Raw genomic sequence first — 26,571 nt, 5'->3', positions numbered from 1 at the left:
CCTACACGGGATGTACCACCGGACCATAACTGAAGTGGCTGATCTCCAGAAGTCCTATCAGTGGCTAGAGAGGGCTGGCCTGAAGGACAGCACAGAGGCACTCATCCTGGCTGCTCAGGAGCAGGCCCTGAGCACCAGAGCCATTGAGGCCCAGATATACCACACCAGACAAGACCCAAGGTGTAGGTTGTGCAAAGAGGCACCTGAGACGATCCAACACATAACTGCAGGGTGTAAGATGCTGGCAGGGAAAGCCTACATGGAACGCCATAACCAGGTGGCTGGCGTAGTTGACCGAAATATCGATTGTGATATCTTTTTTTTGTTGTTGTTGTTGTCATTCAAAGTTTGTTTTACCCGCAATTCGCCAATGGCACTGGCAAAGAATGAATCTGAAGTGCAAGGAGACGTATTTCAAAAGGGTACACGTGAGCTACGATCGACTAAGATAGGCAGTGATTTCCTTTTCACAATCTCTTGCATCGACTTTATTTTTCTGTTTCATTCACATTCATGGTCGTTATGGCTATTGCTCATCATGGCATGCGTGTGTGTGCGCATGTGCATGGGTGCGTGAAAAGGTTGGTGAAAAGTAGTTTTCATGAACAAACTGCCACGTTTACAATGGAAATGTGACCGTCATTAGGTTGTGATTAGTCTGCTGTGGAAGGATTCATCACATTTGTTGTTCCACGAGGGCCTTTGAGGCCTTCTCTACAGGCGCGAACACGATCAGAAACAGACCTACTTTTACAAATTAAATGAAGTCGAATTTTTTTTTTTTTTGTGCAGCACTCTTTTGTCTTCATTTAATGGCGTGTGTCTTGGCTGCACGGATTCCAGTCCTCCATCCATCCATTTTCTGTTCCGCTTTATCCTCACACGGGTGTGCTGGAGCCTATCCCCGCTGTCTTCGGGTAGTAGGCGGGGGACACCCTGAAGTGGTTGCCAGCCAATCGCAAAGCACACATTGATGAACAACCATCCGCGTTCACACTCAGACCTTGGCACAGTTTAGAGCAGGGGTGCCGTCGCGATCGACCGGTTGCTCGTGGACTGGTCCCAAGTCGATCGCGAGGAGTGTAGAGGAAAAAACAAACATTTGTGTGTCTTGATGCATGTTCGTAATATATTTTTTGTGTTAATGCAAACCGCACCCCAATCATTCTATCAGTCTCACTTTCACAAAAAGTATTCAAGAAATAAAATAAAATAAAGCAGGCCATCTTTAACCTACGGTGGCGTGTGACCTGCATCAGCGGAATTTGTGAGTGGTCAGCAGTCTGCAAGTGCAGCTTGTGATCAGAGCTGTTGAACTATATCTTTTATCAAGATCATTATTTTCATTCAGGGTTTGTTTCATGTACAATTCACCGAGGCCACGGGCAAAGAATGGGAATCTGGAGGGCAGAGAGAAGCACTTTAAAACGGTTCGCATGAGCTACGATCGTTAACAGGCTGCCTAAATGCGTCGCATGCCTCAGCGTCAGGCTATTGCTCATCATGTCATGCGTGTGTACGTGCATTCGTATGGGCACGTGCGCGGTAAGGGTCGATCGCGGGAGGTTGGTTGATCGATTGTAGATCTTTGGTCAAAAAAGTTTGGGCACCCCTGGTTTAGAGTGTTGCATGAACCTGCCATGCGTGTTTTTGGAATGTCGGAGGAAACCGGAGTACATTGGAGAAAACCCACACAGGCACGGGGAGAACATGCAAACTCCACACAAGAAGGCCAGTTTGTAACAAGCACGGGAGGAGGATGTGGAACTGTGCGTAGTTGAGGAGTTTAGTCAGAATAATTATGTTTTTTGTGCCTCAGACAGTGACCTTTTCCTCCTAAAATTATTCGAAAGACCAAAATATATTATGTCTTCCTGGCCTTTTCTCTTCCTGCACACTTGGCGTGTGCAAACCAAATTTGACAATGGCAAGGCTGTGAAATCCTTTCTGTTGATATGCTAATGTTGTTTGTCGTGAATCAAAGTAAAAATATACAGTATATAAAAAAAAGTGCCTGAATGGAAGTATACGATTGAAATGAAACACTATGACAATATCATTTTGTTCTTTATTGTTGTCCATTTTATTTCATGACTGTTACATTTCAAATTGTATGGTACTACTGTGATAAGCTTTATCTTCTGTAAAAACACACACCCCATTCCCTCCACACACATAGCACTCTTTTATTTATTTATTTATTTTTTCCTGCAGTTATTGGTCTCTTGTAATGTATCATCTTCCGCTTTGAGTTGGAAAACATGAATTTGTCAATCCTATGAAACCAATGACAGAGCGCAGTCTAATTTTCTTGGTTCCAGTGGGTTGAACATGTGAAAAGATGTCCAGTGTTGAGCGGAAGCAATAACTACAGAATGAAGTGAATCCCGATTTTAAAAGAAAGCAACACAGAGAGGGAAAGAACATTATTTGCAATCACGGCAATTCCCTTAAGTTCCAAAGTTGGATGAACATCTGATCTTCCAGATATGAATCCGAGTAGTCTCCTCAATGTTCAGTGAAAGCTCGTTGCTAACGTCGGCTGCAAAGCAAACACAATTTTTGTTATTTCTCCATCTAACTATGTACTGTCTGGTCACCCAGTTTGTACTGCGTAAGCAAAATCACTAATATCTTTTTTAACTAGTATAAGCATTTGATTTGATTGAAATTGAAATTAAAATGAGAATGGAACCTTTGAAGCCAGTCCAGTATGCTCCATGGCACCAACTTCAACTGTTTCTCTGACTGTTTCTCCTGCAGGACACAACACAAATAATTAATCAGTTAAACTGGCACCATCAATCATTGATGAACTGATTTGTGTGTGTGTGTGTGTGTGTGTGTGTGTGTGTGTGTGTGTGTGTGTGTGTGTGTGTGTGTGTGTGCGTGTGTGTCTTCAATTTGCACCATATCATGCAGGTGACTTACTCTTCTCACAGGGTGATGTGTACTCGGTCGTGGCCACATCAGCTGCGAATAAAAATAAAATCAGATCAACATCCTCGACAGGGGAACAAGGAAAAAGAACACACAGAAAACAATATGGACTGTACAATGTTGGATACAAGACTGTTTGAGTTCCAAGCTGGTGTTCCATTGGAAAAATGTGACAGAAGCAGAAGAGGATCTTACTTGGCTGGTAGTAGTCGTAGACTTTGACCACAGCTGCCTTCAGGTTCTCGACGAGCATGTCCTGCTCCAGCGTCATGCTGTAAACCGCCGTCTCACCTTTCGTCAGCTGCAAACACAAAACGAACACCACTGAAAGGGCTTGCGCTTCTATTGCAAGGTGATAGCCTGATCTGCGACCTGAATGCTGCGGCATCATCGCCCTGCGCGGTCCATTGAAGGAAATAATGGAAGACGGCCAACATTTTGTGTCACTTGAAATGTGCTTGAACATATTTTTTTGTAAAATTGTGGCCTCCACTTGAATTGACATGCAGGGTGAATATCATCGAATTAGTTCCACAGTCATTGACTGACGATATCAAATTTGGGAAAGGAAAAAGCTCAGCAGAAAAAAGACATTTTCTCCTCGATATCATTTCACGGACTTTGATGGACGTGTCTTTATAAAACTGTCACATTTTAACAGCTTGAGGTTTCTGTGAAATCACTCAATCTCATCAATAAAAAACAGTTCCTCGACATATGATCACTTACAGTATATGTGACCCGGAAAGGTTATTGTAGTTTTCGAAAATGGAAAAACTAAATAAACCTACATTTGGAAAAAACAATTTCATTATCAAATATTTGACAAAAATGAGGGTGATTTAAAAAAAACAAACTGAAAGTACTTTATCTGCCAATAAAACTTACTAAATGACAGCGAAATGCCGTTTGTTTTCATCTCAGTGAAATAATTTGCAGACATGCTCTTTCATCGGCCTCCTTCCAATCAATTTGTGCAGGTGAGAGTGCTTGAGGGAGGAGAGGGGAGGAACCGTACAGACAATTGTGTCTGAATCTGCAAAGGTGTGTAAAGGTACTATAACGCGATTTCATTGATTTCGAGCATTGGTCATCGAATTTCAATCAAGGACATTTTACAGATGAAACGAAACAAAGCTCTTACCCGGTCCAAGTAGATGTTGACATAACCGTCTTCCACTTCCACACGCTTCACTGATTCGTTGTTCCTGAGCTGGAGCATCACACAGTCAAGCACCATCAGCGTAGTTCAAATGGTAACAGGTGACACACCAATATTTGAGGGGAGAACAAAAAAAATCGGAATTTACTATCTCCAGAGAGCTTTGTTCCAAAATGTGTCCAGAGAGGAGTCTGATGTTAATGATGACCATGTTTGTCTCCTCTCTCCGACCCTTGTAACTGCAAACACAAAATGGTTTCTCAGCAACTCTCAAGAAATAAACAGATTCAAAATCGAGCATGGCCACAGACGTTTTCAGGGGAAAGAAATCAAGAGCATGTGGTTGTTTTGTTGTTTGCTTTTATAGTGCATATTTTGAAAAATGAAATATATTAGGGACGGCTCGGTGATCCAGTGGTTAGCGCGGCGACCTTACAGTGCAGAGGTACCAGGTTCAATCCCAGCTCCGGCCTCCCTGTGTGGAGTTTGCATGTTCTCCCCGGGCCTGCGTGGGTACTCCGGTTTCCTCCCACATTCCAAAAACGTGCATGGAAAGCTGATCGAGCACTCTCAATTGTCCCCTAAGTGTGAGTGTGAGCGCGGATGATTGTTCGTCTCTGTGTGCCCTGCCTTTGGCATCCCCCGCCTACTGAGTTTCCAATAATTGAGCTCAAAATGCTTTTGAGGACAATCCATGGACGCAAATCGACAAAATGAGTAATCTGGAGAGGCAGAGAGAGACATGCAAGCGCACTTACCTGACGTGGACAGAGAGGTGGAGCCGTGGCTTGCTGGAGCTGCACTTTGAAATGGCGTCCGCAGTGATTTCGAAGGCAGAAAAGTCAGGAGGAGGGGGGATGTTGTAATGCATGGAGATCTGGCAGGGAACACGACCAACGTGTGTTCTTTGAATACGCTTCCATCTCAATCGCGCATGACGCTTCAACTTGAGAATCAAAATCGCGGGTACAGTAGGAATCAGATTTCCGCAGGTAATGTACGAACTGTGTTACAAGAAATTGGATCACGAGTGCAAGGTTGTGGAAACGATGCCTGAAGTTCATCCCTCACGTCAGCGCTCGAGTAGAGGACAAAGGTCAGATTTTGAAGCCTCAAGCAGCAACAGCTAACACCTGGATCAAGTGCTAATTATCTGGTAATTATTTGCATGTGAAAGGCGTGCACGTGAAAAACTCTGATACGTTGCCAAGTGAGATCTTACCTGTGCCAGAACACAGCTCTGCCCCTCGGCTCGAACGGTGTATTCTCCAGGGACTTCGCTCAGCTCCTCCTCCTGGTACAGGAGCCGATTGCTCTGGTCCACGATGAACTCCTTGTTCAGACCTCCTAATGATGTCACCGTCACGACAGTCCTGCCGCCAACGCTGTACGTGGCAGCGGCGTATTTCGCCAATGCCTGGAGGGCCACTACGGTGTCCTGAGGAGCACAAGCGTACAGAGTCAAAGTAGTCTGCCCGGATGGTGAAACCTTCTCCAAACTCCCGCTCGCAGCTTTGCTTACCTGCGTGGAAGAGAAGCCTCCGTACGGATTTTGCTGCTGCGTGAGCCAGCGCACGATGCCGGAGCTATAGTCCAGCCCAAAATCTGGCAGGGCGGGCCCTGAGAGCAGTGCCAGCAGCACATAGGAGGTGATCTCCACCTCCAGAGAATCCACTCCTTTCCCAGAGATGCCCTCTCGGTGCCAGTGGCGGGTTCCTCCTGCCACGACAACATTAGCAATCAACATGGATCATAAATGACTGGGGAAACATTGCGTTGTTCAACAATTGAAATCAGCAACATGGAATCAAACGAGAGAATAGGGCAGCACAATAAAATGCGAAACTATAAAACTCAGCTTTGCTTCCAACTGTCAGAGCTAAATTCATATTTATTATTGTGACTGTCGATTTCAAGAGGTGCAACCACAGAAACGTTTTGAAAGCGAAGCCACACTGAGTGCTGTAAGTCATATTATGATGTACCCATTGTACTGGACTTCTGGTGCAAGTAGGTGATGAGTTTGACCCTCATCTCCTCATCCCGAGCCAGGGTGAAGGTGTAGGACATCAGCGCTGTGGTGTACAAGTTGTCCATCTGGCCGGCTGCCTCCTTCAGACAACCCAGACACCTCTGGATCACAGGATCCTGTCACAGAACATCGGCAAAAATATCAGCGATCCAATCGTCTCAATGGGGAAATCACAAAAATGACTGCTCTGTGCATCTTGGGGTGAACCGTTTGCTTCCAAACATTTTCAGACAAGAAAATTTTATAATTATTATTATTATTATAAAATGTCCTTTTTCAGTCAGATTTAACGTGAACATGCAACAGCCGTGAAATGACACATATTGAGATAAATTGAAGAGGTTGATCGTTTCAATAATAATCGTGCAAGAGTCTCAATATAAGACCCTCCTGTCTTGCTGGGGGCAGGAAGCTCACATCCGCTCCACAGTTCTCCACCACCATCATCGTGGCAAAAGTGTACTCGGAATTCCACCCGTTGTAAAGGCGGCATGGTGAGCAGTGGCTTATTTTCACAAAAAATGGGCAATCCCTTGAAAGCAGAGTGTGATTTTAACCATCTTGGTAAATTCGGTGTTAAGTGCACTGTAATTTGGTTATTGTGGAAAAATTGTGCATGGAAAAAAAATCGACAGACTGACTTGGGTGCAAAATGAATTTCTTTAAAAAATTCAAAATCTTCCCAGAGTGACATTTTCTCAAATGCTAATCCCATGTTGAACTGCGCTCGAAAAAAAACGAAACGACATTTGACACCACCGGCCAGACGCATCTGCTGTTCTATTGGATGAATAAAGGTGAATAGGAAGGTTGGCGATCGCGTCCAGGAGGACGCAGACAGCGAACAGCTAACATCACAGCTGGCAAGGTGCGATGAACACAAAAATGTCCACGTATTATATCCATATTCATACGTCGAAAAATGAAGATCGAACTAAGCATGACCCCCGATGAGGTTGGCGGCCAAATGTTTTCCAAATGGGAGTGGCGTGTGACTCACTTCAATGTCGGAGTCCAGTTCCAACAGGGCGGCAACGACGTAAGCCGTTAGGGACACGTCATCACTCACTCCTCCCTGATGAGACATTAACATATTTATTCATGAATCATTGTATACTTCTTACATTGGTCCTGTAACATTCAACTAACAGACAGGAGCAATAAAACGAATACAGTAATATAAACTGGATATAGAAACACTAATCCTCATAACTCTAAAATCAGCACTTTTTAGGCAAAAACAGCATGTGTGTTTTGCCTTGTCAAAGAGAGCAAGACATTTTCAACAGTTTAGATGCCGATCGTGGTTTGAGCTACTCTCATGATGCGATTACAGATCAAGTGAAGATCGAACCTGCCCAGCAACGCCGCAGCCCAACGGCTTCGATGATTTTATGACTGCATCACATACACGCCAGGTCAAAAGTGGACACTTGACAATATAGGACAAAATATAATGATTGCAGTCTGTGGACTTGGACAACATTGCCAGCCCAGCTGCCAACGCGAGCCAAAAAGGAGCCGGCATTGGTCACTTGGCGCAGCTGCGAAGAAAGTGTGTGGACTTGTTTGCTGGCGTGAGTTACGAATATTGTGATGCGGTACATTGAAGACTGTTTTTCTGTCATCAATGTTGTGGCTTATGTCCCTTTTCAAATAAACAACAAATGAAAGGAAAAATGAATTTTTTATGAAAGCTGGTCACTTCAACGCCCCCCCCAAAATCCTGATGGTGTGAAGTCGAATATGATATTAGGAGTGGCGCGCAACCACTTTTTGAGATCCAATACCAAGACTGCAGCCTCGCGGATTGGCCGATATCAATCCGACACAGATCTTTGTGTCATGCTAAGAGTTGTTCATTATGCGTGGATGTAATTGGTTTGATCCTGACATCCAAAAACACCACAATCACAATCCAACAACTGCTCACGTGACGAAAACACATGGCAACACCTCGTCTCTGCACAGTGATTAAATTTGGGTTTGTGGATTGAATTGTACATCTCATTAAAAAAAAAAAAAAAACTATTCGATATGGATCCAGTCATTTTGGACATAATCAAACTCAATACCGATCCAATGGATTGCATTGGACCATCCCTACATCAGATTGTATCTCTAACGATTGCACGAGTGGTCACATTGTGGCTGACAGTTCTGGGTTCATCGCGTACAAATATGTCAATGAGGATACTGGCGTCATCACCTTCATGCCATTATGGAAGAGTCTGCCCACAGATTGGATGCAGCCGTCACTCCCTTGCTTTGAGTACAACCACTTCTTGGCATCAAAAATGTGCTTGGGATCGACAAAGATGTAATCCTTCGCTTCACCAAATGACTTCATCACAAAGGTGGTCAGCCTAGAAAGGGAGAGAGAGAGAGAGAGAGAGAGAGAGAGAGAGAGAGAGAGAGAGAGAGAGGGAGAGAGAGACAGAGACAGAGACAGAGAGACACACAAACTTTTGAAAACAAATCAAAGCGCAGCGTGTCTGTGGAGGTGACCCCAGCTATATAACAATCGCATCTCGACTCTGTGTGTGACGTGAAGTCTCTGAGCTTGAGTTCAGCTGAATCTGACTGAGGGGCAGTAACATTTTTAAGAGCAAACTAAAATATTCACAAAATGAATCAAATATGACCACAGTGTAACCCTCCAGGATCCCCCTGCAATCTCGTTACCACTGAAGTAAAAATTCAACCAGAAATGAACAATCAGATACAAATACTCAGTGTTTGGTAGATGTGCACATTCAAAATTTGAGCAAATTAGACTCTGTGTGGAGTGGGGAGAGGCAAGAGGCAAAATTAAATCCTTCCTTGCACTTCAAACATCCTCGGGTCCCTTGAAATATGCAATAAAAAGCAGAATTTATTGTGATTATTTGTTCACCGAAAAGCTCCCAACCCCTTGCAATGCGGATGTGATGAATGCAGCCAAGATTACTGTCCTACATTAGCCACTTCAAGAACGCAACACATTGAAGCTGTTTCGTCCACTCTTTCAGCAAATATTGATATGATTGGACACTTGAGTCCTCTTTTCCACAAACAGCCATCCCCAAGTGCCAAACTGCACAGCATCCATTCAGCAGGGAAAAAAAAACAAAAAAGCGTTTGTCCAAGCCCCCGTCAGGCGTGTTTTAAGTCCACGAAACGCAAATATTTCTTAGCAGCAGCCTTGCAAAGTAAATGGCTTGCCAAATGCCAAAACCAGAAAGATGCGTACACCTGCCTCGGCTGCCATTTGCAGATCTCGTATCAAATGAAGTGTGAACTTAAAGCTGAATAAAGTCACTGTATAACAAAGCACGAAATACTTTAAAATGTTCTCGACCATCTGATGCAACTGCACTACGTTGTGTGTTCCTGAGACATATTTGATTCGTTTCTCCCAAAAGGTCAATCATTTGAAATCGTTGATACAAAGCACTGATGAACGCTGCGGCCTTCCTACTGACCAGGTGTTACCAGATGCGTCACTCTTCCCAAACGCACTGTAGGACCCATCGTCATGCTTGTAGGTCAGCTCCCTTTGGTATCCTGGAACACACGCGCATGTACAAATACACACGTCACATTCTTGATTGAGACCAAACACACGCACGCTGCTGCATGGCTTGGATATTTTCTGTCGCTTCCAAGACTAATTTTATCAACCACAAATGCCCACGGAGAGAATCATACTGCCATACATTTTTGAATGCAAGTCATGCGTCTTAAATAATTATGAACGAAGTGGCAAGCACGTCGAGTCTTGAGACAAGTTCGTTGTCAGGGAGGAATAAATAATAAGTGCCTTCCGCGATCTTACTTTCCCAACAGTTTTGATGATGAAAGGTAGTTTGCGTTTTATTGAGCTCCTTGGGAATGATGACTCACCACTCTCGAGGAAGCGCGTTGCCTTGTCCAGAATCTCACTAGTCAGTTGACCGGTGCTTTTCAGGTAGTTGAGAATGAAGATGTTGGGGGCAAAGAGCAACATGTTCTGCTCCCCGCAGCCATATGGCATCGCCAGGAGTTGGTCCAGGTTCTTCATGGCTCGGCCCATCAAGTCACCTTTGGCAAAAAAAAAAAAAAATCTAAAGAGCAGTTCTCTGAAAAGAGCGCAAACAAGAGGGTTTTTTTTTTGTTTTTTTTACCAAGTACAGAGACAGTGGCTCTGACAGATCCTGGCACAAACACTTGTGGCAATGTAAGAGAGATGTTCTTTTCCGCCGGTCCCTCTGGCAACAAAGAGGATGCAAAAAGAATGCGTGAATGAGTACTCAGACCACTGAAGGCTTCCACTTTCGAAATAGAAGCAGTATTAAAATGTTTTCAAATACGACGAGAAAGATCAATGGGAAACTTTAAATCAAAGTTCCTCAAGTTTCAATAAGATCTAAAATTTCCTCTCGATCCAAAAGAGAAAAGAGGAAATTTTACCATTGAATCTTACAACTTTTTTGACTGGTAAATAGGACTTTCGAAATTCGAATCAAACTGCGGAACATGGCGCAACCTGCATTTGTGATTTGCCATGACAGGTTGCCATCCTGCTTACAAAGAGCAAATTTTGTTCCCATCTGATGAGACTCGACTGCAATAAGAGCAAGTTGAATTGGAAAGGTTTCCTTGATTATAAACAAACGGCAACTTTGGGATTCTTGAAGTTGAAGAAAAGATTGAATACTTATTATTTCCAAAGTTACAAGAGTTCCCGTTAGTTAATCAAAAATTTCAGAAAAAAGCTTGCACATAAATGAAGGTAAATCTGGATCATGACGAACCCTATTTTTGCTATGACGGCAACAAAACAAGAATTCATCGATCAAACTCCCCTGTGTGCAAAACAAGGAGCTCCTAACCAGTGTCCGGAAAGACTGTCCCAACAAGTTCTAGTTGCAAAACCGTACCTGCAGCGCAGAGGAGCGCGTTGTGACTGACTGACTGGGGCGTTCCTTCGGCCTACAAGAGAAACCAACATGGGAAATGTTCCACGGGAGTTACTTGCACAACACAACAAGCCAGAGCCCCGACCCAAATACATTTGACATGGCGTAGGGCTCTTCAAAAGGCCAAGCAACCTTCTGCGACCTTGATTGGCGTCCATCTGTGTTTAGTTCAATGAGACATTGCATTTTTACGGCCTCAAAGCAGATTCCAAACAAGGCCAACGGATTCAGAAAGAAAAGCGCACTCGATGGCGGCCAAGAGAGAATGTGATTTTCTCAGACCCCTGTCAGTGACGTGCCCTTGCAATCGCCACCACTTCCACAATCACATCTGCTGACGTTCTGTCAGCGCAGTCACATGCAGTCGGATCTGGAGCATCTGACAGGAACTGACCTCCACCAGCAGGCTGCGGACCACAGTGTCAATGCGGCCCACGTCAGGGACAGAAGCCACCTCATTGCCGCACAGAAATCTGGTCCTCATGGCCTCGGCGCTCACCTTCAGATCAATCTTGCCTGAGTGCAAACAAACAGTCCTATTCAGAGGTCGCGTGAAGGCATGCGTCTTCACTCCAACCTTCAAAAAAATTGACAGTGTACATCTTTCTGGACTCATTCACTTTTCGGGTTGATACGGAACTCCCCTTTCTAGGAATTTAACTTTTTCGACTAGGTTCCAGTCTTATTCACTGTCATTAATTTCAGACATGAACAGTCTGGTCGACAGCGTTTTCATTTAATTTCTGCTTGAGGGATCACAACTATTGGAATAATTCCACATAAAAAATATCTTGTCCAGATAAAATGAAATCATGACCTGTGAGTTCAAATAGCATTCTACCTAATGAATGACTCACTGAAAATCACAGTAGTCAAAGTGAAATGCAGAAGGCAAAACAATTTGTAGTGATGTCGTTATTCTTACCAAGAGCGGTTGGAGTGACAATCCAAGTGAAGGTTCTGGTCTCTTCATTGCATAGACACATGGTGTATTGGCAGTCGTCGCAGTTTTTGAAGGTATACGTGTCCGACTGAGCCAGTGTCACTTTCACCTGCAGACACACAGCGACATATTTGCCAGTGTTTGAAGGCAAACAATAGAATACAGCAAGTCCTTTAGGAGAATGTGATCTCTCCTAGCACGGAGGGGAGGCTGTTACAATTCAAAAGTCATATATGGTGCAAACACATGCAGTTAACACAAAAAAAAAATGTGATTTGGGATTATTTTTAACAGGTGTGTCTTCACTTGAATAGCCACTGTACACAAACCGCAAACAAAGAGAGTTTGTATGCGGAATGCCCAAACCACACGGGCGGTCTTGGCTCGTTCTCCCAATGCTTATTGCAGACTACGAGAGTCTGTGATCCAGGACAGAGATGCCAGTTTCCATCAAGGAACCAAATAAAATCATTTTGAATCCTATCCAAAATGTTACTTCGTGAATGAGTCATTGATATTTACCATGATGCACTTGGAGAGATAGTTGAAGACAGTGGCTTTGAGAGTAAACATTTCCCCACGGATGACAGAGTAGGGCAGCGTGAGACTGACGAAGAAGGGCTGGAAGACAGTCAGCGCTGTGGTGGGCGCCACGCCGAAGCCCACAGACGAGACGCAGAAAGCTCCGGCGGCCCACTGGGTGATGGTGTCTGGGACGGTCTTCTCCACATTCACTGTTCCTGCGTCTCTAACACACGCAAGGCATTGCACACACACCAAGTTGCTTTGAGCTCAGACATCATGGAGCAACTTTTCAAGAAAGTTGTAATTATCTGCCATCTGAACAGATTTACCCAACAGAAACGAGGTCCCAGATCCATGTTTCTGGGAAGAATGTCCTCAGGGTCTCCTCCTTGTCCTCCTCGGTTTCCAGTCTTTTATCGGAGAGCGGAATCACATTGAACCGCTGGAAAACCGGACCACCTACGCCATCGACTATGAAGATAAATTGAAATACAGCATTGCTACGATTTCTGCGCTGGATAATTTGAGCTTTTTCGATAAATAGTGGCTGTCCATTTCCGCATTTGAAGGAGTACAACTTTTCGAGTGGTGGAATTTGGGAACAAAAACTAGACACGTTCAAATGAGGAATCAGCAAGCAGCTCATGCTCCAAAATCGAGATATAGTGAGAGATGAAATTTTTTACTGTTGCAAGCCCACCTTCACTGAAATACGGATACCTATGCAGGCAGTCGTAGGGTTTCTTCACATCAGAATTTGTCACAAGCTTGACTCCAATCTCCTAAAATCGAGAATGACATTCATCTCATCACTTATGGAGCTTGCTTGGTGAACTGAGAAACTGTCATGTTGGAACGGAAATGCACATTCTGCATTCTCTGTTGAATTTCCCAGAACATCTTGGTTAAACATAAACCGCAATATTGATTAACCTGGGAATTAAGTGTGGGTTACTACTTGTTGGACAACATCAGGGACCTCATTTATCATGTGTGTATACGCACAGAAGTCTGCGTGAAGCATGCACACAACGTTCGCACACTGGGCGGATGTGTGAAATTCATCAAGATGGATTTGTCCGCAAGAAACTGCGCAAATCCACCCACAGCTCCGACCGTGCGTACAAAATGTGGTGGTCGATCCGTGAAAAGAGAGCCTGAACTGCGATACATCCCAGCCATAGATTCATCGTAACCAGATTTGTTGAAAGCACTATCGCGCAACTAGTTCAGATAGGATAAGTGATTTTTTTTCAATCAATGCACAAATAATCTGTGACCTATATCGTCTGCCGGAACAAACTCGCACTTCATTTTCTGGTGCCGGTCCATCACTTTGGAATGCCCTCCAGCTATATATTGACAGAATGAATCCTACATTACGTCAAGGTGTGGTCCATTTATACTTGATGTCTAAGGTCGGGACGCAATGTAAACATGACACGTTTGGCTACGCTCGCTTTTCTCATGCACACCTCTCCCACTCAAGCATGCAAACACACAAACACATCACAACCGTAGCATTCATCACAGCTAAAGTGACACAGGAAATAGCCTATCAAAACACCATTTTGAAAATAAAATGGCCATGCTTATTCTACATATTATTTAGACTTTACAATGATCTTGCAACAGCAGGTCACGGATTGTGAGTGGGCCCCATGTGGCCCACAGGCCCGATACTCACATCCCCTAAAAATAACAAAGGCCAAAATCAGTAGTACTTGAACGTAGCCGCCGTAAAAGTCAAGTCCAAGGCCTTACTTTGAAGATGCTGTAAACATCATTTTTTTGAGTGGTTGGTCCATAATAAAGTGAGCGCTTGCGCTGCCGTGCCACCAGAATCTCCTCTTCAGGGAATGGTATGGGCCTCGGAAAGCAAGGAAATGGCTCAAAGTCTTCTATCTCATATGGGTATCCCATCAGCTTCTGCAGAGGCAGCTGATCGTACACCTACACAAAGTGAAACACATGATTAAATCAATGACTTCATTTGAAGTGCAAGTTTCTAATTTTGAGCACATCTGCCTCACATTGCAGATGTCAAGGGTTTGAATCTGGTCTCTGGACTCCCTGTGCGGAGTTTGCATTTTCCCCTTGTACTTGCATGGGTTTTCTCTGGGACCACTGATTTGCTCCCATATTCCAAAAAAATGCATGGAATGTTGATTGAACATTCAAACTTGTCCCTCGGTATGAATTGTTGTTTGTCTCTGTGTCTTGTGATTAGCTGACGAACTGAAATTTCTTGCCGAGAAACTTTTTCACTGGGGTGATTTCAAACAAAAATATAAATTTCAGGTTAAATTTGGTATTTCTGAATGCTTGCATGCTGTATAAGCACAAGAAAAATTTATTTAAAAAACAGATCTACTGGAATGTAATTTTTGAAACTGTTTTTGTGGACCTTGAAAGTCAAAATCAAAATTCAGTACTCTATTGTGAAAACAAAGAAAAGTAACACTGCCATTATCAATATTTGTATACTAAATTATTATTGCATATTTTCCGCACTCTACGACCCTTCTAAAAGCATTCAATTTTCTCAAAAGCCACCAGTGCGCCTTATATTCCGATGAACCTTTTATATGGATCAATATTCTGATTTGTTGGATGCAGTGTTTTAAATGTTCTGTAAAGCGCTTTGTTTCAGCTGCAGCAAGTTATTGTAGCCCTGTATAAATAAAGCTGTATTGTAATATATTCCCTTTAGCGTAGCTCCATCTCGTGGATGTAGAATGCAACTACAGCCACTAATGTAGCTTCTATTCTATGCGCCTTATAATGCGCCTTCTGCCCGAGTGATGAAAACGGTTTAAAAATATTATACTCCAAACCGCCTGATAGTCCGGAAAATATGCTACATTTGATTTTGTTGGCCAAGTCTCCTGGCTGATATCTCAACTGAACTCAACTCAACTGTATTTATAGAGCACTTTCAAACAGCCATCGCTGCATACAAAGTGCTGTACATGGAGCAAATTAACATATACAACAAACAGTAAAGCAAATCGGAAATAAAAACAGTAGAAAGCACCGAACAGCAAAACCAAGAACAATCTAAGTCATGCTGAGTCAAATGCCAAAGAATACAAGTGAGTTTTGAGGCGGGTTTTGAAGATGGGCAGCGAGGAGGCTTGCCGAATGTTCAGTGGGAGGTCATTCCAGAGAGAGTGACCAGCAACAGAAAAGGCTCGATCCCCTCTGAGCCTCAGTTTAGTTCTTGGTACTTCTAATAATGTCTGGTCCGCAGACCTGAGGCGCCGGGCAGGTGTGTAGGGGCGGATGAGCTCAGAGAGGTAAGGTGGCGCAAGGTTATTTAGAGATTTGAAAACAAATAAGAGGATCTTGAAAATAACTCTAAAATGTATGGGGAGCCAGTGAAGGGATGCCAGAGTAGGAGTTATGTGCTCCCTCTTACGAGTACCGGTCAAGAGGCGAGCACCGGCATTCTGGACCAGCTGGAGACGCTTAATGGAAGACTGGCTGACTCCAAAGTAAAGGGCATTGCAGTAATCAAGCCGGGATGTGACAAAGGCATGAATTACTGTCTCAAAGTGTTCATGAGAGAGGAGAGGTTTTACTTTGGCCAGCTGTCTAAGGTGAAAGAAGCTGGATTTAACATGATGATATGCATCATAACAGAAATTGATTCATTTTCAGTTGCTGGTTCTATTTAGCGAGTCTCATTTTTCTCTCCAGAGTCCAGACACTCATTAAATTGGCTGAAAAATTTCTGCTGAAAGTTAGATGTCCTCCGCTTAATGCGGTTCCAGCCAGACTTCAGTGAAAAGTGTACTCAATCACACAAGCCGTTGATTCAAGTGTTAAAAACGGTGATGTGTCAGTCGTAGGTTAGCCCTAGCGAACAGATTTCAACCCTGAACATTCTCTTTCTGAGGCAAGGTGCTCTCCTGTGCAACCTCTACATAAAAACAATGTGTTTTCTTCATATTTGTAGAAATGGGGTTGATGCATGTTTTGGTTTGAAGCAGAAGTTGTCTTACAGAGTCAACAGTGAGTTCCCTCTCTGACTGCAGCAATAGGATGCTCTGGTCAATGGCTCGAACAGAGCACAAAGAGCCAGGCTGAGCCTGGAGTTTCAATGTGGTTTTCTCCGCTGGAAGCTCCTGGACGGACGGGAACTCAAGAGAGACCTGAACAAAAGACAACAGTTGGGGTCAGTGGCGATTTCAAATGATCTCTTGCTTTACACCATTTACAACATTAATTTCATTCAGAGGGTAAGTATGTATCATTTGTGCTTGGTCATCACCAGGTACAACCTTGTTTTTGAGACAGAGTTCGATGGGGAAGTCCTGGCTGTCAGCCACAGCCTCGCCACCAGGCAACACCGTGTAAATTACAACCTGAGCAAAGGGTGCCAGGGCGATCACTTGATGGAGTGGGATGGTCACCTCCCCTTTGTTCACTGACAGAGGCAAGAACAGAATGTTGCAGAATGAAATCCGTAATGTTTCAACCAGGAAAAACAAGGTTCACTCTTCATGGTTTTGCAATGAAATTGCATTCGAAAGCATGTTTGACTGACAAGTCAAAGCATCCAAGCAGACGAATGAAAAAGCTGTCGAGCTATCTATCTATCAGATGATCAAAATGTGGAAGGAAACCAGCATACCTTGTGACAACCCATTCACAATGAAATCATTTCAAATTAAAGATTACCTGAGCCCACTGTAACAGCCACTGGGAGATGGCCGTGCTGCACAACTGTTCCTTTGGACATCACCTAAGAAGTACAGATAGAATCAAAGCCAAGTGTGACCTGACCCACACACACACGTTTGAAACGGGTGTATTCAGTGTGCTTGTTAGAGGGTGCTCGAATTTCTTGTGCAGGCTGAAGCTGCCAGCACAGAGGCCAACTGGACTCATGTCAGAGTTATACCCGCACAAGTTTAAACAGAAGAACTCGACTCAGGGAAGGTTGTTGGTGCAGCCCGACGGGAGCGGATCTCTCAGAGCGAACGGCGGGCGGGCAGTTGCTCCGCGATCACACTCGTGGAGCAACTGCCCCTGCGGAGCAAAAGTCCCTCGTGTTCCTCGTCGGTCTTTTATTGTTTACATATGCAAAATACAAGAAAGACACTGCCCCCCATATTTGCATACCACGTCCCCAGTCCGGCCCCTTGGTCGGAGATGTGATTAACTTTTGTCAAGCTTTGAACCACAGATACTTTAACACCAACTCCCACGAATAAACAAGTCGCAGACTTCGCAGATGTCAAATGGTCGCTTGGGCCGCTACCAGTTACCAGACAGTCTTTTGATGTTCTAAAACACTTCATTCCTAAACTGTTTACCAAGTCTAGCCTCCTCCTATCTGTTCGCACGATCGCGGTTTTGTGATTAGAGTGGATTGAAAGAGCCTCCTCCTGAGACGGCCCGACACCCGAGCGCAGACATTTGGGGGTGCTAAACACACAACCCGTCTAGACAGGCCCATATTACATGGAACTTTAAACATGATATCATTCTGTTCGGAGATTCCTCTAACAACTCACCAAGTAGAAAAAGTCTAAGGTCATCTGACCCTCCTTGAGCTCCTCTCCCTGGATGATGTACCGAGCTCGTAGCACGGCGTCTTTGTCGCAGGAGATCTTCCCGCTAACCTGCATGAGCTTCAAAAAACTCTTACTCCTTGAGTAGAAGACAGGAACGCCATGATAGGCTGCTCTGTACTCGGGTTTCCGTATTGCTGGAATGTACAGTTCATTGTCATCGTCCAATTTGGACATGGCCTGTTAACACACAAACAAAACAATGGTGAAATTCTGAGCCAGATGGAATTTTGAATTTAGGATCCCCTCGGTTGTTGTGCTATGTGGCAACGTTGCAAATTATAGGCAATCAAAATGCACACAGAAATTTTCACACAGACAAAAAGTCAATTTCCAGGTTTAAGCAGGGCAGAGACATCCGGCCACTGCAAATACATAAAAATACAGCATGTATGCACTATGTCTTACAAAAATACTTGACCATGTTTACAATCTACTTGCGGATGAAAGAGTGAAGCTGGTGGCAAAAATATACGTAAGCGGCCAGGCATGACGACAGGATCTTTTATATTTTCTGTGTTTTTGCCACGTAGCTTCTCCTCCCTTCTTGTTTACATAGTTTCTTGTATTTCATTTTTCTTCTTTCCTCGGTAAAAGTATTGTCGTGATTTGGATCTACTTAGTTTTTATTGTTTTAAAAGCATTTTCAGGCAGAGCTGAGCAGGTTTTCTGAAGTTGCATGTTTCTTCATAGGGATGAGTTGCATGATGAAATGAATGTTCATTTTGGCTTCAGGATGTCAACCTGCTCTTCACGTTTATATTTAACCTTGCCTTTTACAAGCGTTTTTGGTTTGTTTCGTTATTTCCTGGTTCTTTGTTCCCGGCGTCTTTAGTTGTACTTTGTCGGTCTTGCGTTTTTTTTTCAATTCAAAACCTTATCCGTGTCTACACTTGTGTAATCCACCTCTGTTCGGATTATTCCCGAGATCGAAGATACATTTTGATGTAGCTGGAAGCGGAAATTTTGTCATGCCCGTTTGTGTTTGGGAATTTACTCAGACATCACGCAGTGTGTTGGTGTATTTTCGGAGGAAGAAATCACATTGATTCTGCATCCTGCCTTCCTTGACACACTGGGCTCTGGTACTCTTTGGGGCACTATGAATAACCAAACGACACATTTGAACATCACGTTGGGCATTTGGTGACTATTTCAGAACGCACCCACTCCCAGAGTGGCATTAGGGCGTCAGAATTCATTTCAGAACACATCATGGTGGTGCTTGTCCAAATTGTAATCTCAATACTGTATATCCAAATTACATCTGAGGAGAAATCAGAGGATGAGCCAAACTATGAAACAAAGTGGACTTATGGTCCTAAAAATACGGTAATTGCATGGCCATCTACATCTGCTCATGTCATTGGCATCAGACACTATTTATGGTTACATTGTGTAGATTTCACTACATAGATGATAACATTTTGCTCGTACTTATCTTGATATATTTAGTCTCTGACTGTGTTGGTTAAACAAACAAACAGACAAAAAAAAAAACAAAAACAAAAAGGACTTCATTCCTCAAATGTGCTTCTCCTCCCTTCTTGTTTACATAGTTTCTTGTATTTCATTTTTCTTCTTTCCTCGGTAAAAGTATTGTCGTGATTTGGATCTACTTAGTTTTTATTGTTTTAAAAGCATTTTCAGGCAGAGCTGAGCAGGTTTTCTGAAGTTGCATGTTTCTTCATAGGGATGAGTTGCATGATGAAATGAATGTTCATTTTGGCTTCAGGATGTCAACCTGCTCTTCACGTTTATATTTAACCTTGCCTTTTACAAGCGTTTTTGGTTTGTTTCGTTATTTCCTGGTTCTTTGTTCCCGGCGTCTTTAGTTGTACTTTGTCGGTCTTGCGTTTTTTTTTCAATTCAAAACCTTATCCGTGTCTACACTTGTGTAATCCACCTCTGTTCGGATTATTCCCGAGATCGAAGATACATTTTGATGTAGCTGGAAGCGGAAATTTTGTCATGCCCGTTTGTGTTTGGGAATTTACTCAGACATCACGCAGTGTGTTGGTGTATTTTCGGAGGAAGAAATCACATTGATTCTGCATCCTGCCTTCCTTGACACACTGGGCTCTGGTACTCTTTGGGGCACTATGAATAACCAAACGACACATTTGAACATCACGTTGGGCATTTGGTGACTATTTCAGAACGCACCCACTCCCAGAGTGGCATTAGGGCGTCAGAATTCATTTCAGAACACATCATGGTGGTGCTTGTCCAAATTGTAATCTCAATACTGTATATCCAAATTACATCTGAGGAGAAATCAGAGGATGAGCCAAACTATGAAACAAAGTGGACTTATGGTCCTAAAAATACGGTAATTGCATGGCCATCTACATCTGCTCATGTCATTGGCATCAGACACTATTTATGGTTACATTGTGTAGATTTCACTACATAGATGATAACATTTTGCTCGTACTTATCTTGATATATTTAGTCTCTGACTGTGTTGGTTAAACAAACAAACAGACAAAAAAAAAACAAAAACAAAAAGGACTTCATTCCTCAAATGTGCACCACAGCAGCCTAACAACAACACATTAGTCACAAACCTTGAGACTGACATAGCCGCTCCATTTGCTGGTGTCCAGTGTAAAGGAAGCCATGCCTTCTGAGTTTGTGATGAGTGTTAAAGTGATAGAGTTTGGGCTGAATAAGTACACAGACTCATTGGCAACAGGTTTGTTGTCTGGACCAGTCATTTTGACCTGCAAACAAGAAGAATGGGGAAAAAATGTTGAGCCATTTAAGGTTTTGGATGGCTACACCTTAAATTGGTCGCTTAAATAGCCTACAAAATGAAACATGTTCCCATCATGCACGTCAACAATTAGGTATTAGAGGTGCGGTCAAGTATGGTTGGGCTTGGTTCGTACTTTGGTCTCTCGGGTGGCATCCTGGCTACGAATAGCAGCAATTACAAAAAGCACTAACGCTTGTGGAGGCTCTGAGTCGTACAGGAAAGTTCCATCGTAAAAAGGGTTCCGTCAGTCGTCATCTGTACCTGTGAGTAAAAAACAAAAAACAAAAAAGGACGTTTCGCTTCTCTCACAGAAGCTTTGTCAGCGGTAGACAACTCTGAAGTCTCCGTGAAGACTCCGGGAAATTGCTCTGCGCTAAAAAGCTGAGCGTGGCCTATTTGAGGACTGGGTGGGGATGGTTAGTCACGCCCCTATGGTGAAGAGGCCCATTGATTTCTAAATTCCCTATCGTTGGGTCTTGATTAGGCCTATTGTTTGGGCTAGGGCTGAATAGCTACTTTCAGTTAGCCTGATCGGCATGTCTATGTCCCTTGGTGGTCAACAAGTTATTGTAAATAGGAGACAGGTTAAATCTGATACCTCCTTCACGGTTCAGAGAGGGTGAACATTTTTTAACAAAAATCGCTTCCTTTACTCCCCTTTCAAACCATCTCTTTTCTGTTCCTAGGATTTTTACTTGTTCATCTTCAATTGTGTGGTTTGTTTCTTTTAAGTGTGCGCACTTTTGTGATTGTTTTTCCATTTGTGTTGATAAAGTCTTTTCTTGAGTGTTTGTTTGGTTTCTCCGATGTAATGTTCCTTGCACTCACTCACTCAGAGCAATTTCCCGGAGTCTTCACGGAGACTTCAGAGTTGTCTACCGCTGACAAAGCTTCTGTGAGAGAAGCGAAACGTCCTTTTTTGTTTTTTGTTTTTTGTTTTTTACCCACAGGTACCAATGACGACTGACGGAACCCTTTCTACGAAAAAAGCACTAACCACAGTGTCATCATCTGAACTTCCCTTCTTTGACCACTTCGCTGCTTGAGAGACTCACAATAATAAATGATCACAGATGAATTAAACTCCAGATGTTGCAACATTACCTCAAACAACGAAGCATTTAAATTGTATGGACCCAAAATACTTGACCATAAAAGCCAGGAAACTGAAAATGACCTCTAACTTACTCAGGACTCAGGTCATGACCAACCACGGCTCACCTGTTTGCTGAAGCTGAGCCATGCCTGGTCATGACCTGAGCCCTGAGCAACTGTGATGTCATTTTCAGTTGACAGCAAGTGACAAAATGGCTGTCCCCTGAGATGGACAAAAACAGGTGGATTTTACTGTAATCAAAACAATAGTAATCACAATGCCATGTTTAAAGTCATGAAAAATGGGTTTGATTTCCTCTTCAAGTTCAAGTATTCATGTACTAAAACCTTTTCAAGAAAATTAGGGCTTAAATGTTCAACGTTCTTGATATTGTGATGGCTGTCATCCAAATCTATGACCGCTACGGTCCAAATCTCTCTGGACTTGAGTGTACTTGAACCGCTTTTGAGCGCAATTTGTCCTTGGGCTCATTAGTTGGACATGGTCTTAACGTTGGCTTTCATACCACTTGAAAAAAGGTTAGTACCTTTCCCTGAAATGCAATGCCAGGCTTGTAGGCTTTGGGTACATCTTCAAAAGTGACTGTTCTGACAACGGCACTGAAGCGTGCCCGCCCTGTACCTTTCAGCATCACCCCTAAATGGGAAAGAGGATTATTCATTTGAACCAGTCATCAAGTGGTATCAGCAACATGATGGTTCGAAAAACGTTTCACTGGCTTACCTGTGCCACCCTCTTCTAGTTCAGCATCCACCACAAAATTATCCTCATACATGTACATGTTGAGGTCAAAATCTGCCATGCTCACCGTTTCGATAGCACAGCCGCTGCGATCGGTCTGGAAGAGTGTTACAATTTTTTGACGAATGCAGTTCGTGGAATTACACGAAGAGACAGACAATATTAGTTCTAAGTCAGCAACTCACTTCCAGTTCATATGTCTTGCAGACGTCTGTCTGAACCGGGGAACGCCAGGAATAGCGGACAGCATTCCGACAAAACTCCGCCTTGACTGAGCCAACAACTGGCTTCCCGTAAGTGTATCTGACCGGAGAAGCAAACGGTAAGTGCAATCACAGTTTTAACTTTATTTTTGCTCACGTGCAGCAATGGTGAGTGCTGTTCGGAAATTAACGTTTCAGACTACTGACAAGACATTTTCACTCAGTTTTAAAGCACTTACTTTCCACAAATCTTGAATGTGACCTCCCGGTCCAAGATTGAGATCACACTCGGGAGGTCAACAGTTACCTCAAATTTGGGCAAAACTAAAAAAAGAACAAGAATAAATGCCCATGAACCAAAAAAGGAAGGTGAAGCGAGCACAACCATTGCGTCGCAACTACAGCAGACCATATTCCTTGATGTCAAAGCTGTGGGAGATTTTCTCTCCTTTGTCCGTGGTGGCGGTAATAACGTAGGTTCCTTGTGTTGCCTCTTCAATCATGGGATGGGAAAGATCAAGGATTCCCGCCGAAACAAATTTATCCAGCCACTGAGCGATCCGATTGGAATTGGGGTCCTACATGGACAGACAGACAAAAGACAAAAGTGTGCTGTCATCATGGAGTTGCAAGTAACCATCACCAGACAACGGGAAGAAGGACAGCACAATTTTTTTTAACTTTCTGTGGCTCATGATCAGTGGGAATTCCAGCTTTGATCATTGTCGAATTAAAAAAAATTCCTGGCCAATGCAGGCGGCTCCTCTCACTCCCTGACTCTCCGACAATTAAGTGTCGGAGAGTCGCAACCAGTCTTCGACATTGCGGAAGCGAGAATGATTCGCACACACACACACAGAATATGTTTACAAGGAACTGCAGGCAGAACTCCACAGGTGGATGATGTCATGTTGGCAAAGGCCATCACAGTCTAGATCACGACTATAAAGAGGGCGATTGGAAACCACCTTCGACCGCTGTGACACCCTCCACCCGCATAGCTGTGTCACGGCCAATGGGGGTGGGTGGTTTTAAAATGGGGTTCTGTCCATGCTGTTATGATATCCATGAATGAAATACAATGACATCCATCACACATGTTCGTTGAGCGCAGAATCTGTCTGCCCGCGCCTGGATCAAATTCACCAAAGTCACATTATTCTCACTGCGCCACAACTTGGACCTGGTTTTACCTGCTCTAAAGTCACGTCTACTTTTAGTCACCCCAAATTGTCATATGCGCCGGGGGCGTATCAAAGAAAAATACCCTCGTTCAACTGTAACACCCAGCGTGGCACAAACGCGGTCTGCCTATTTCCCAAACACGGTAAACTAGACTTGCTGTGGCAGCGACCTGAAGGTGTGCCAGTTTTTACGGCAAGCGCAGGTACACTGTCTATGGAAATACAGCCTAAGTTGTTGGTGTGGCTCAAAATGGGATTCTTACCTGGAGCTCCACCACTGTGTACTGAAAAAGAACAAACGGACAAGTCAGACTCGTGACTGGCAGTTTCTTGGAAATACGTCACAACATCACATCGCAGTTTAAATGTTCATGAAAACATATGCTGGCAATGACATCTGAGGAATCTTACTGGATGGACGCTGGCATTACCATTTGCAGGGCTTCAAGCAAAATAAAAACGTACATACATAAAAATCCTGAACCAGAAACACTCAGGCACACATACTTCCAAATGCAAATGCTTGATTTATATTTATATGTATATTGCTCATACATTTGAAATAATGATATATCTGAGTTATAAAACATTATCCCGTCGAATTAAGCACCCGTACAATATCGTATGTGTACCTTGAGCGAGGCGCGCGTGAACAGTATCTGAAAATTACTTGGCATTTGATTTTACAAAGAAGTGTTGCACGTTCTCTGGACAAGATTAACATTTCAATATGGCACATCAAGCTGTCCTAAAAGAGACCTTTACTGTCAGTAGCTGCTTGTCGGAGCACCCGCAGCATTGTTGTATTTTGGAACACAGTTTTTCCAGTTCATGACACTCTGGCATAGGTGCTCTTTGCTTGCACGTTGTGCATTCTACCATTCTATCAGCTCGCATCTCCACTTTCCTGTCCGCAATCAAAAATGCTGGGTTGTGTGATCGAGGTGTTGGCTTTTGAAATGTTCAATCCATTTTGGAGCCGGGTGAAAATCCCTCAATCCAATTTGAGTTATTTGTTGTCCTTTACTCTACTGCCAATGGGGTGTTTTGCCTCAAACGCCATGATTGACAGACCAGCATCCACCCGAGCAATTTAAATCGCCACACCTGCCCAGTCCAGACAAATCACCAGCGGGAGAAAATATCCTCTTGGCAAGGTAAATTCATGAACACCATAAAGAAAATCTAAATCCCATGTCTGTGCTTCGTTATAGATTGTAGTAGTATGTTGTACAGTATTGTCGAGTCGAGTTGCAAACAACACGAGTATGGATTAGGCATTATAGTTGAAAGGCACATTCATAAGCGGTTCTGTTTTTTTCTCGACTATTCACAAATCACTGAATGAAACCTGTTCACGGTGCCTGCCGTCATGTTCGTTTTGAACTCACTGGCAGTAGTTCCGATGCAAAGATCAATTGGCAGATGATACAGGGAATCTTCGTAAAATTAAAAGTGGCCTGAGGTGCAATAATTATGATACATTGACAACTGACTTTAAAATCCCTCAGCCGGATAGGATGTTCAGATGCGGAGGGTCGCATGCATTTTTGTCAATTGACTTGTGCACAACTGACTCCTCCCGTCTCGTGCGTTGTCTTGCACTTTTTCATTTCCACACATGGTGGAGTCGCTTCAAAACAAATTGAGAACTTACCAGGCGGTCCACAGGGATGAAATTGGAATCCATGGAAACAATTCGGAACTGCACTGTAAAGGAATGTCGCAATGAGAAAAAGTTTCAAGCAATTGCTTTAAATACATTACATGCAGGGAAAGCAGGAAGGAGGGCATTTTTCGCTCTGTTCGGTAGGTTGTCGAGGTCGACAATTTCTATGTAAAATGTATTTGCAAAGGACTTAGACTGTGATATGATGACTTTGACCACAGCAGAAGTAAGTAAAATCTGTGAAAAAATGTGCATTCTCTGGCCCCATCTAGTGTCTCAAATTTGGTTTGCAATCAGCGACCGCGCCGGAGGAAAACTAACCAATCACAGAGAGACGGCGAGACTGATGAGGTGTTCAATCGTTTGTCGTGCACTGGCATGCACACTCATGAGCGGACCTGTGACCTTGGATTTCAGGGGTTTTTTCTGAAACTGTGGTGGAATATCCAACGCCAGAAAATAACGAAATGTCCATTACTCATTGGCCAACAACTCAACAGCGTGAATGGGCCTTCGGCAAGGATTCCGATGTGATGCGGAAATAGCAACTGTTCTCCTTGACAGCTCGGTTCATCACCTCTTTTGGAGTTTGAATTGATTCAACGTTCCAGCCTTACCCCAAAGCAGTCACTCTACTCTCAATATTTGGACCGTGTGATTGTGGTGATACGTACCGGTCTGCCCGGGTTTGTAGATGGGTTTATCAGTCTGGACAATGTGGATGAACGCAGGAGGCTGAATGAGGATTTTGGTCTTCTTGTTCATGGTGGCA

General features: G+C 43.6%; 2 protein-coding genes across 2 annotated transcripts in view; both read right to left on the bottom strand.

The window, feature by feature from the left end:
• LOC109510722 (alpha-2-macroglobulin-like protein 1) overlaps positions 1-26,565 on the bottom strand; it is a 96,102-nt gene extending 69,537 nt beyond the window's left edge. The window contains exons 1-19 of the mRNA XM_019861238.1: positions 26,474-26,565; positions 25,788-25,840; positions 24,394-24,414; positions 23,356-23,524; positions 23,186-23,270; positions 22,929-23,046; positions 22,726-22,840; positions 22,529-22,638; positions 20,695-20,850; positions 18,068-18,304; positions 17,229-17,292; positions 16,829-16,974; positions 16,550-16,699; positions 14,307-14,495; positions 13,243-13,324; positions 12,872-13,013; positions 12,540-12,765; positions 12,000-12,126; positions 11,469-11,590 (exon numbers count right to left, since the gene is read on the bottom strand). Coding sequence (XP_019716797.1) covers positions 11,469-11,590; positions 12,000-12,126; positions 12,540-12,765; positions 12,872-13,013; positions 13,243-13,324; positions 14,307-14,495; positions 16,550-16,699; positions 16,829-16,974; positions 17,229-17,292; positions 18,068-18,304; positions 20,695-20,850; positions 22,529-22,638; positions 22,726-22,840; positions 22,929-23,046; positions 23,186-23,270; positions 23,356-23,524; positions 24,394-24,414; positions 25,788-25,840; positions 26,474-26,564 — 2,403 coding nt within the window. The 5' untranslated portion in view covers position 26,565. The remainder of the gene's footprint in view (positions 1-11,468; positions 11,591-11,999; positions 12,127-12,539; positions 12,766-12,871; positions 13,014-13,242; positions 13,325-14,306; positions 14,496-16,549; positions 16,700-16,828; positions 16,975-17,228; positions 17,293-18,067; positions 18,305-20,694; positions 20,851-22,528; positions 22,639-22,725; positions 22,841-22,928; positions 23,047-23,185; positions 23,271-23,355; positions 23,525-24,393; positions 24,415-25,787; positions 25,841-26,473) is intronic.
• LOC109510724 (alpha-2-macroglobulin-like protein 1) lies at positions 2,460-4,195 on the bottom strand. Its single transcript, XM_019861239.1, has 5 exons — positions 4,085-4,195; positions 3,136-3,241; positions 2,932-2,973; positions 2,696-2,757; positions 2,460-2,542 (listed from the first exon to the last, which is right to left on the bottom strand). Exons 1-5 carry the CDS (start codon positions 4,178-4,180, stop codon positions 2,516-2,518), a joined length of 333 nt encoding a protein of 110 aa, XP_019716798.1. The 5' UTR covers positions 4,181-4,195; the 3' UTR covers positions 2,460-2,515.
• Positions 26,566-26,571: the final 6 nt, after the last annotated feature.

This window comes from Hippocampus comes, unplaced genomic scaffold, assembly GCF_001891065.2.
Source record: "Hippocampus comes isolate QL1 unplaced genomic scaffold, H_comes_QL1_v1.1 scaffold122, whole genome shotgun sequence".
Taxonomy (NCBI): domain Eukaryota; kingdom Metazoa; phylum Chordata; class Actinopteri; order Syngnathiformes; family Syngnathidae; genus Hippocampus; species Hippocampus comes.
Note: the sequence above shows the minus strand (reverse complement) of the source record. Positions and strands in the feature narration are given on the sequence as shown.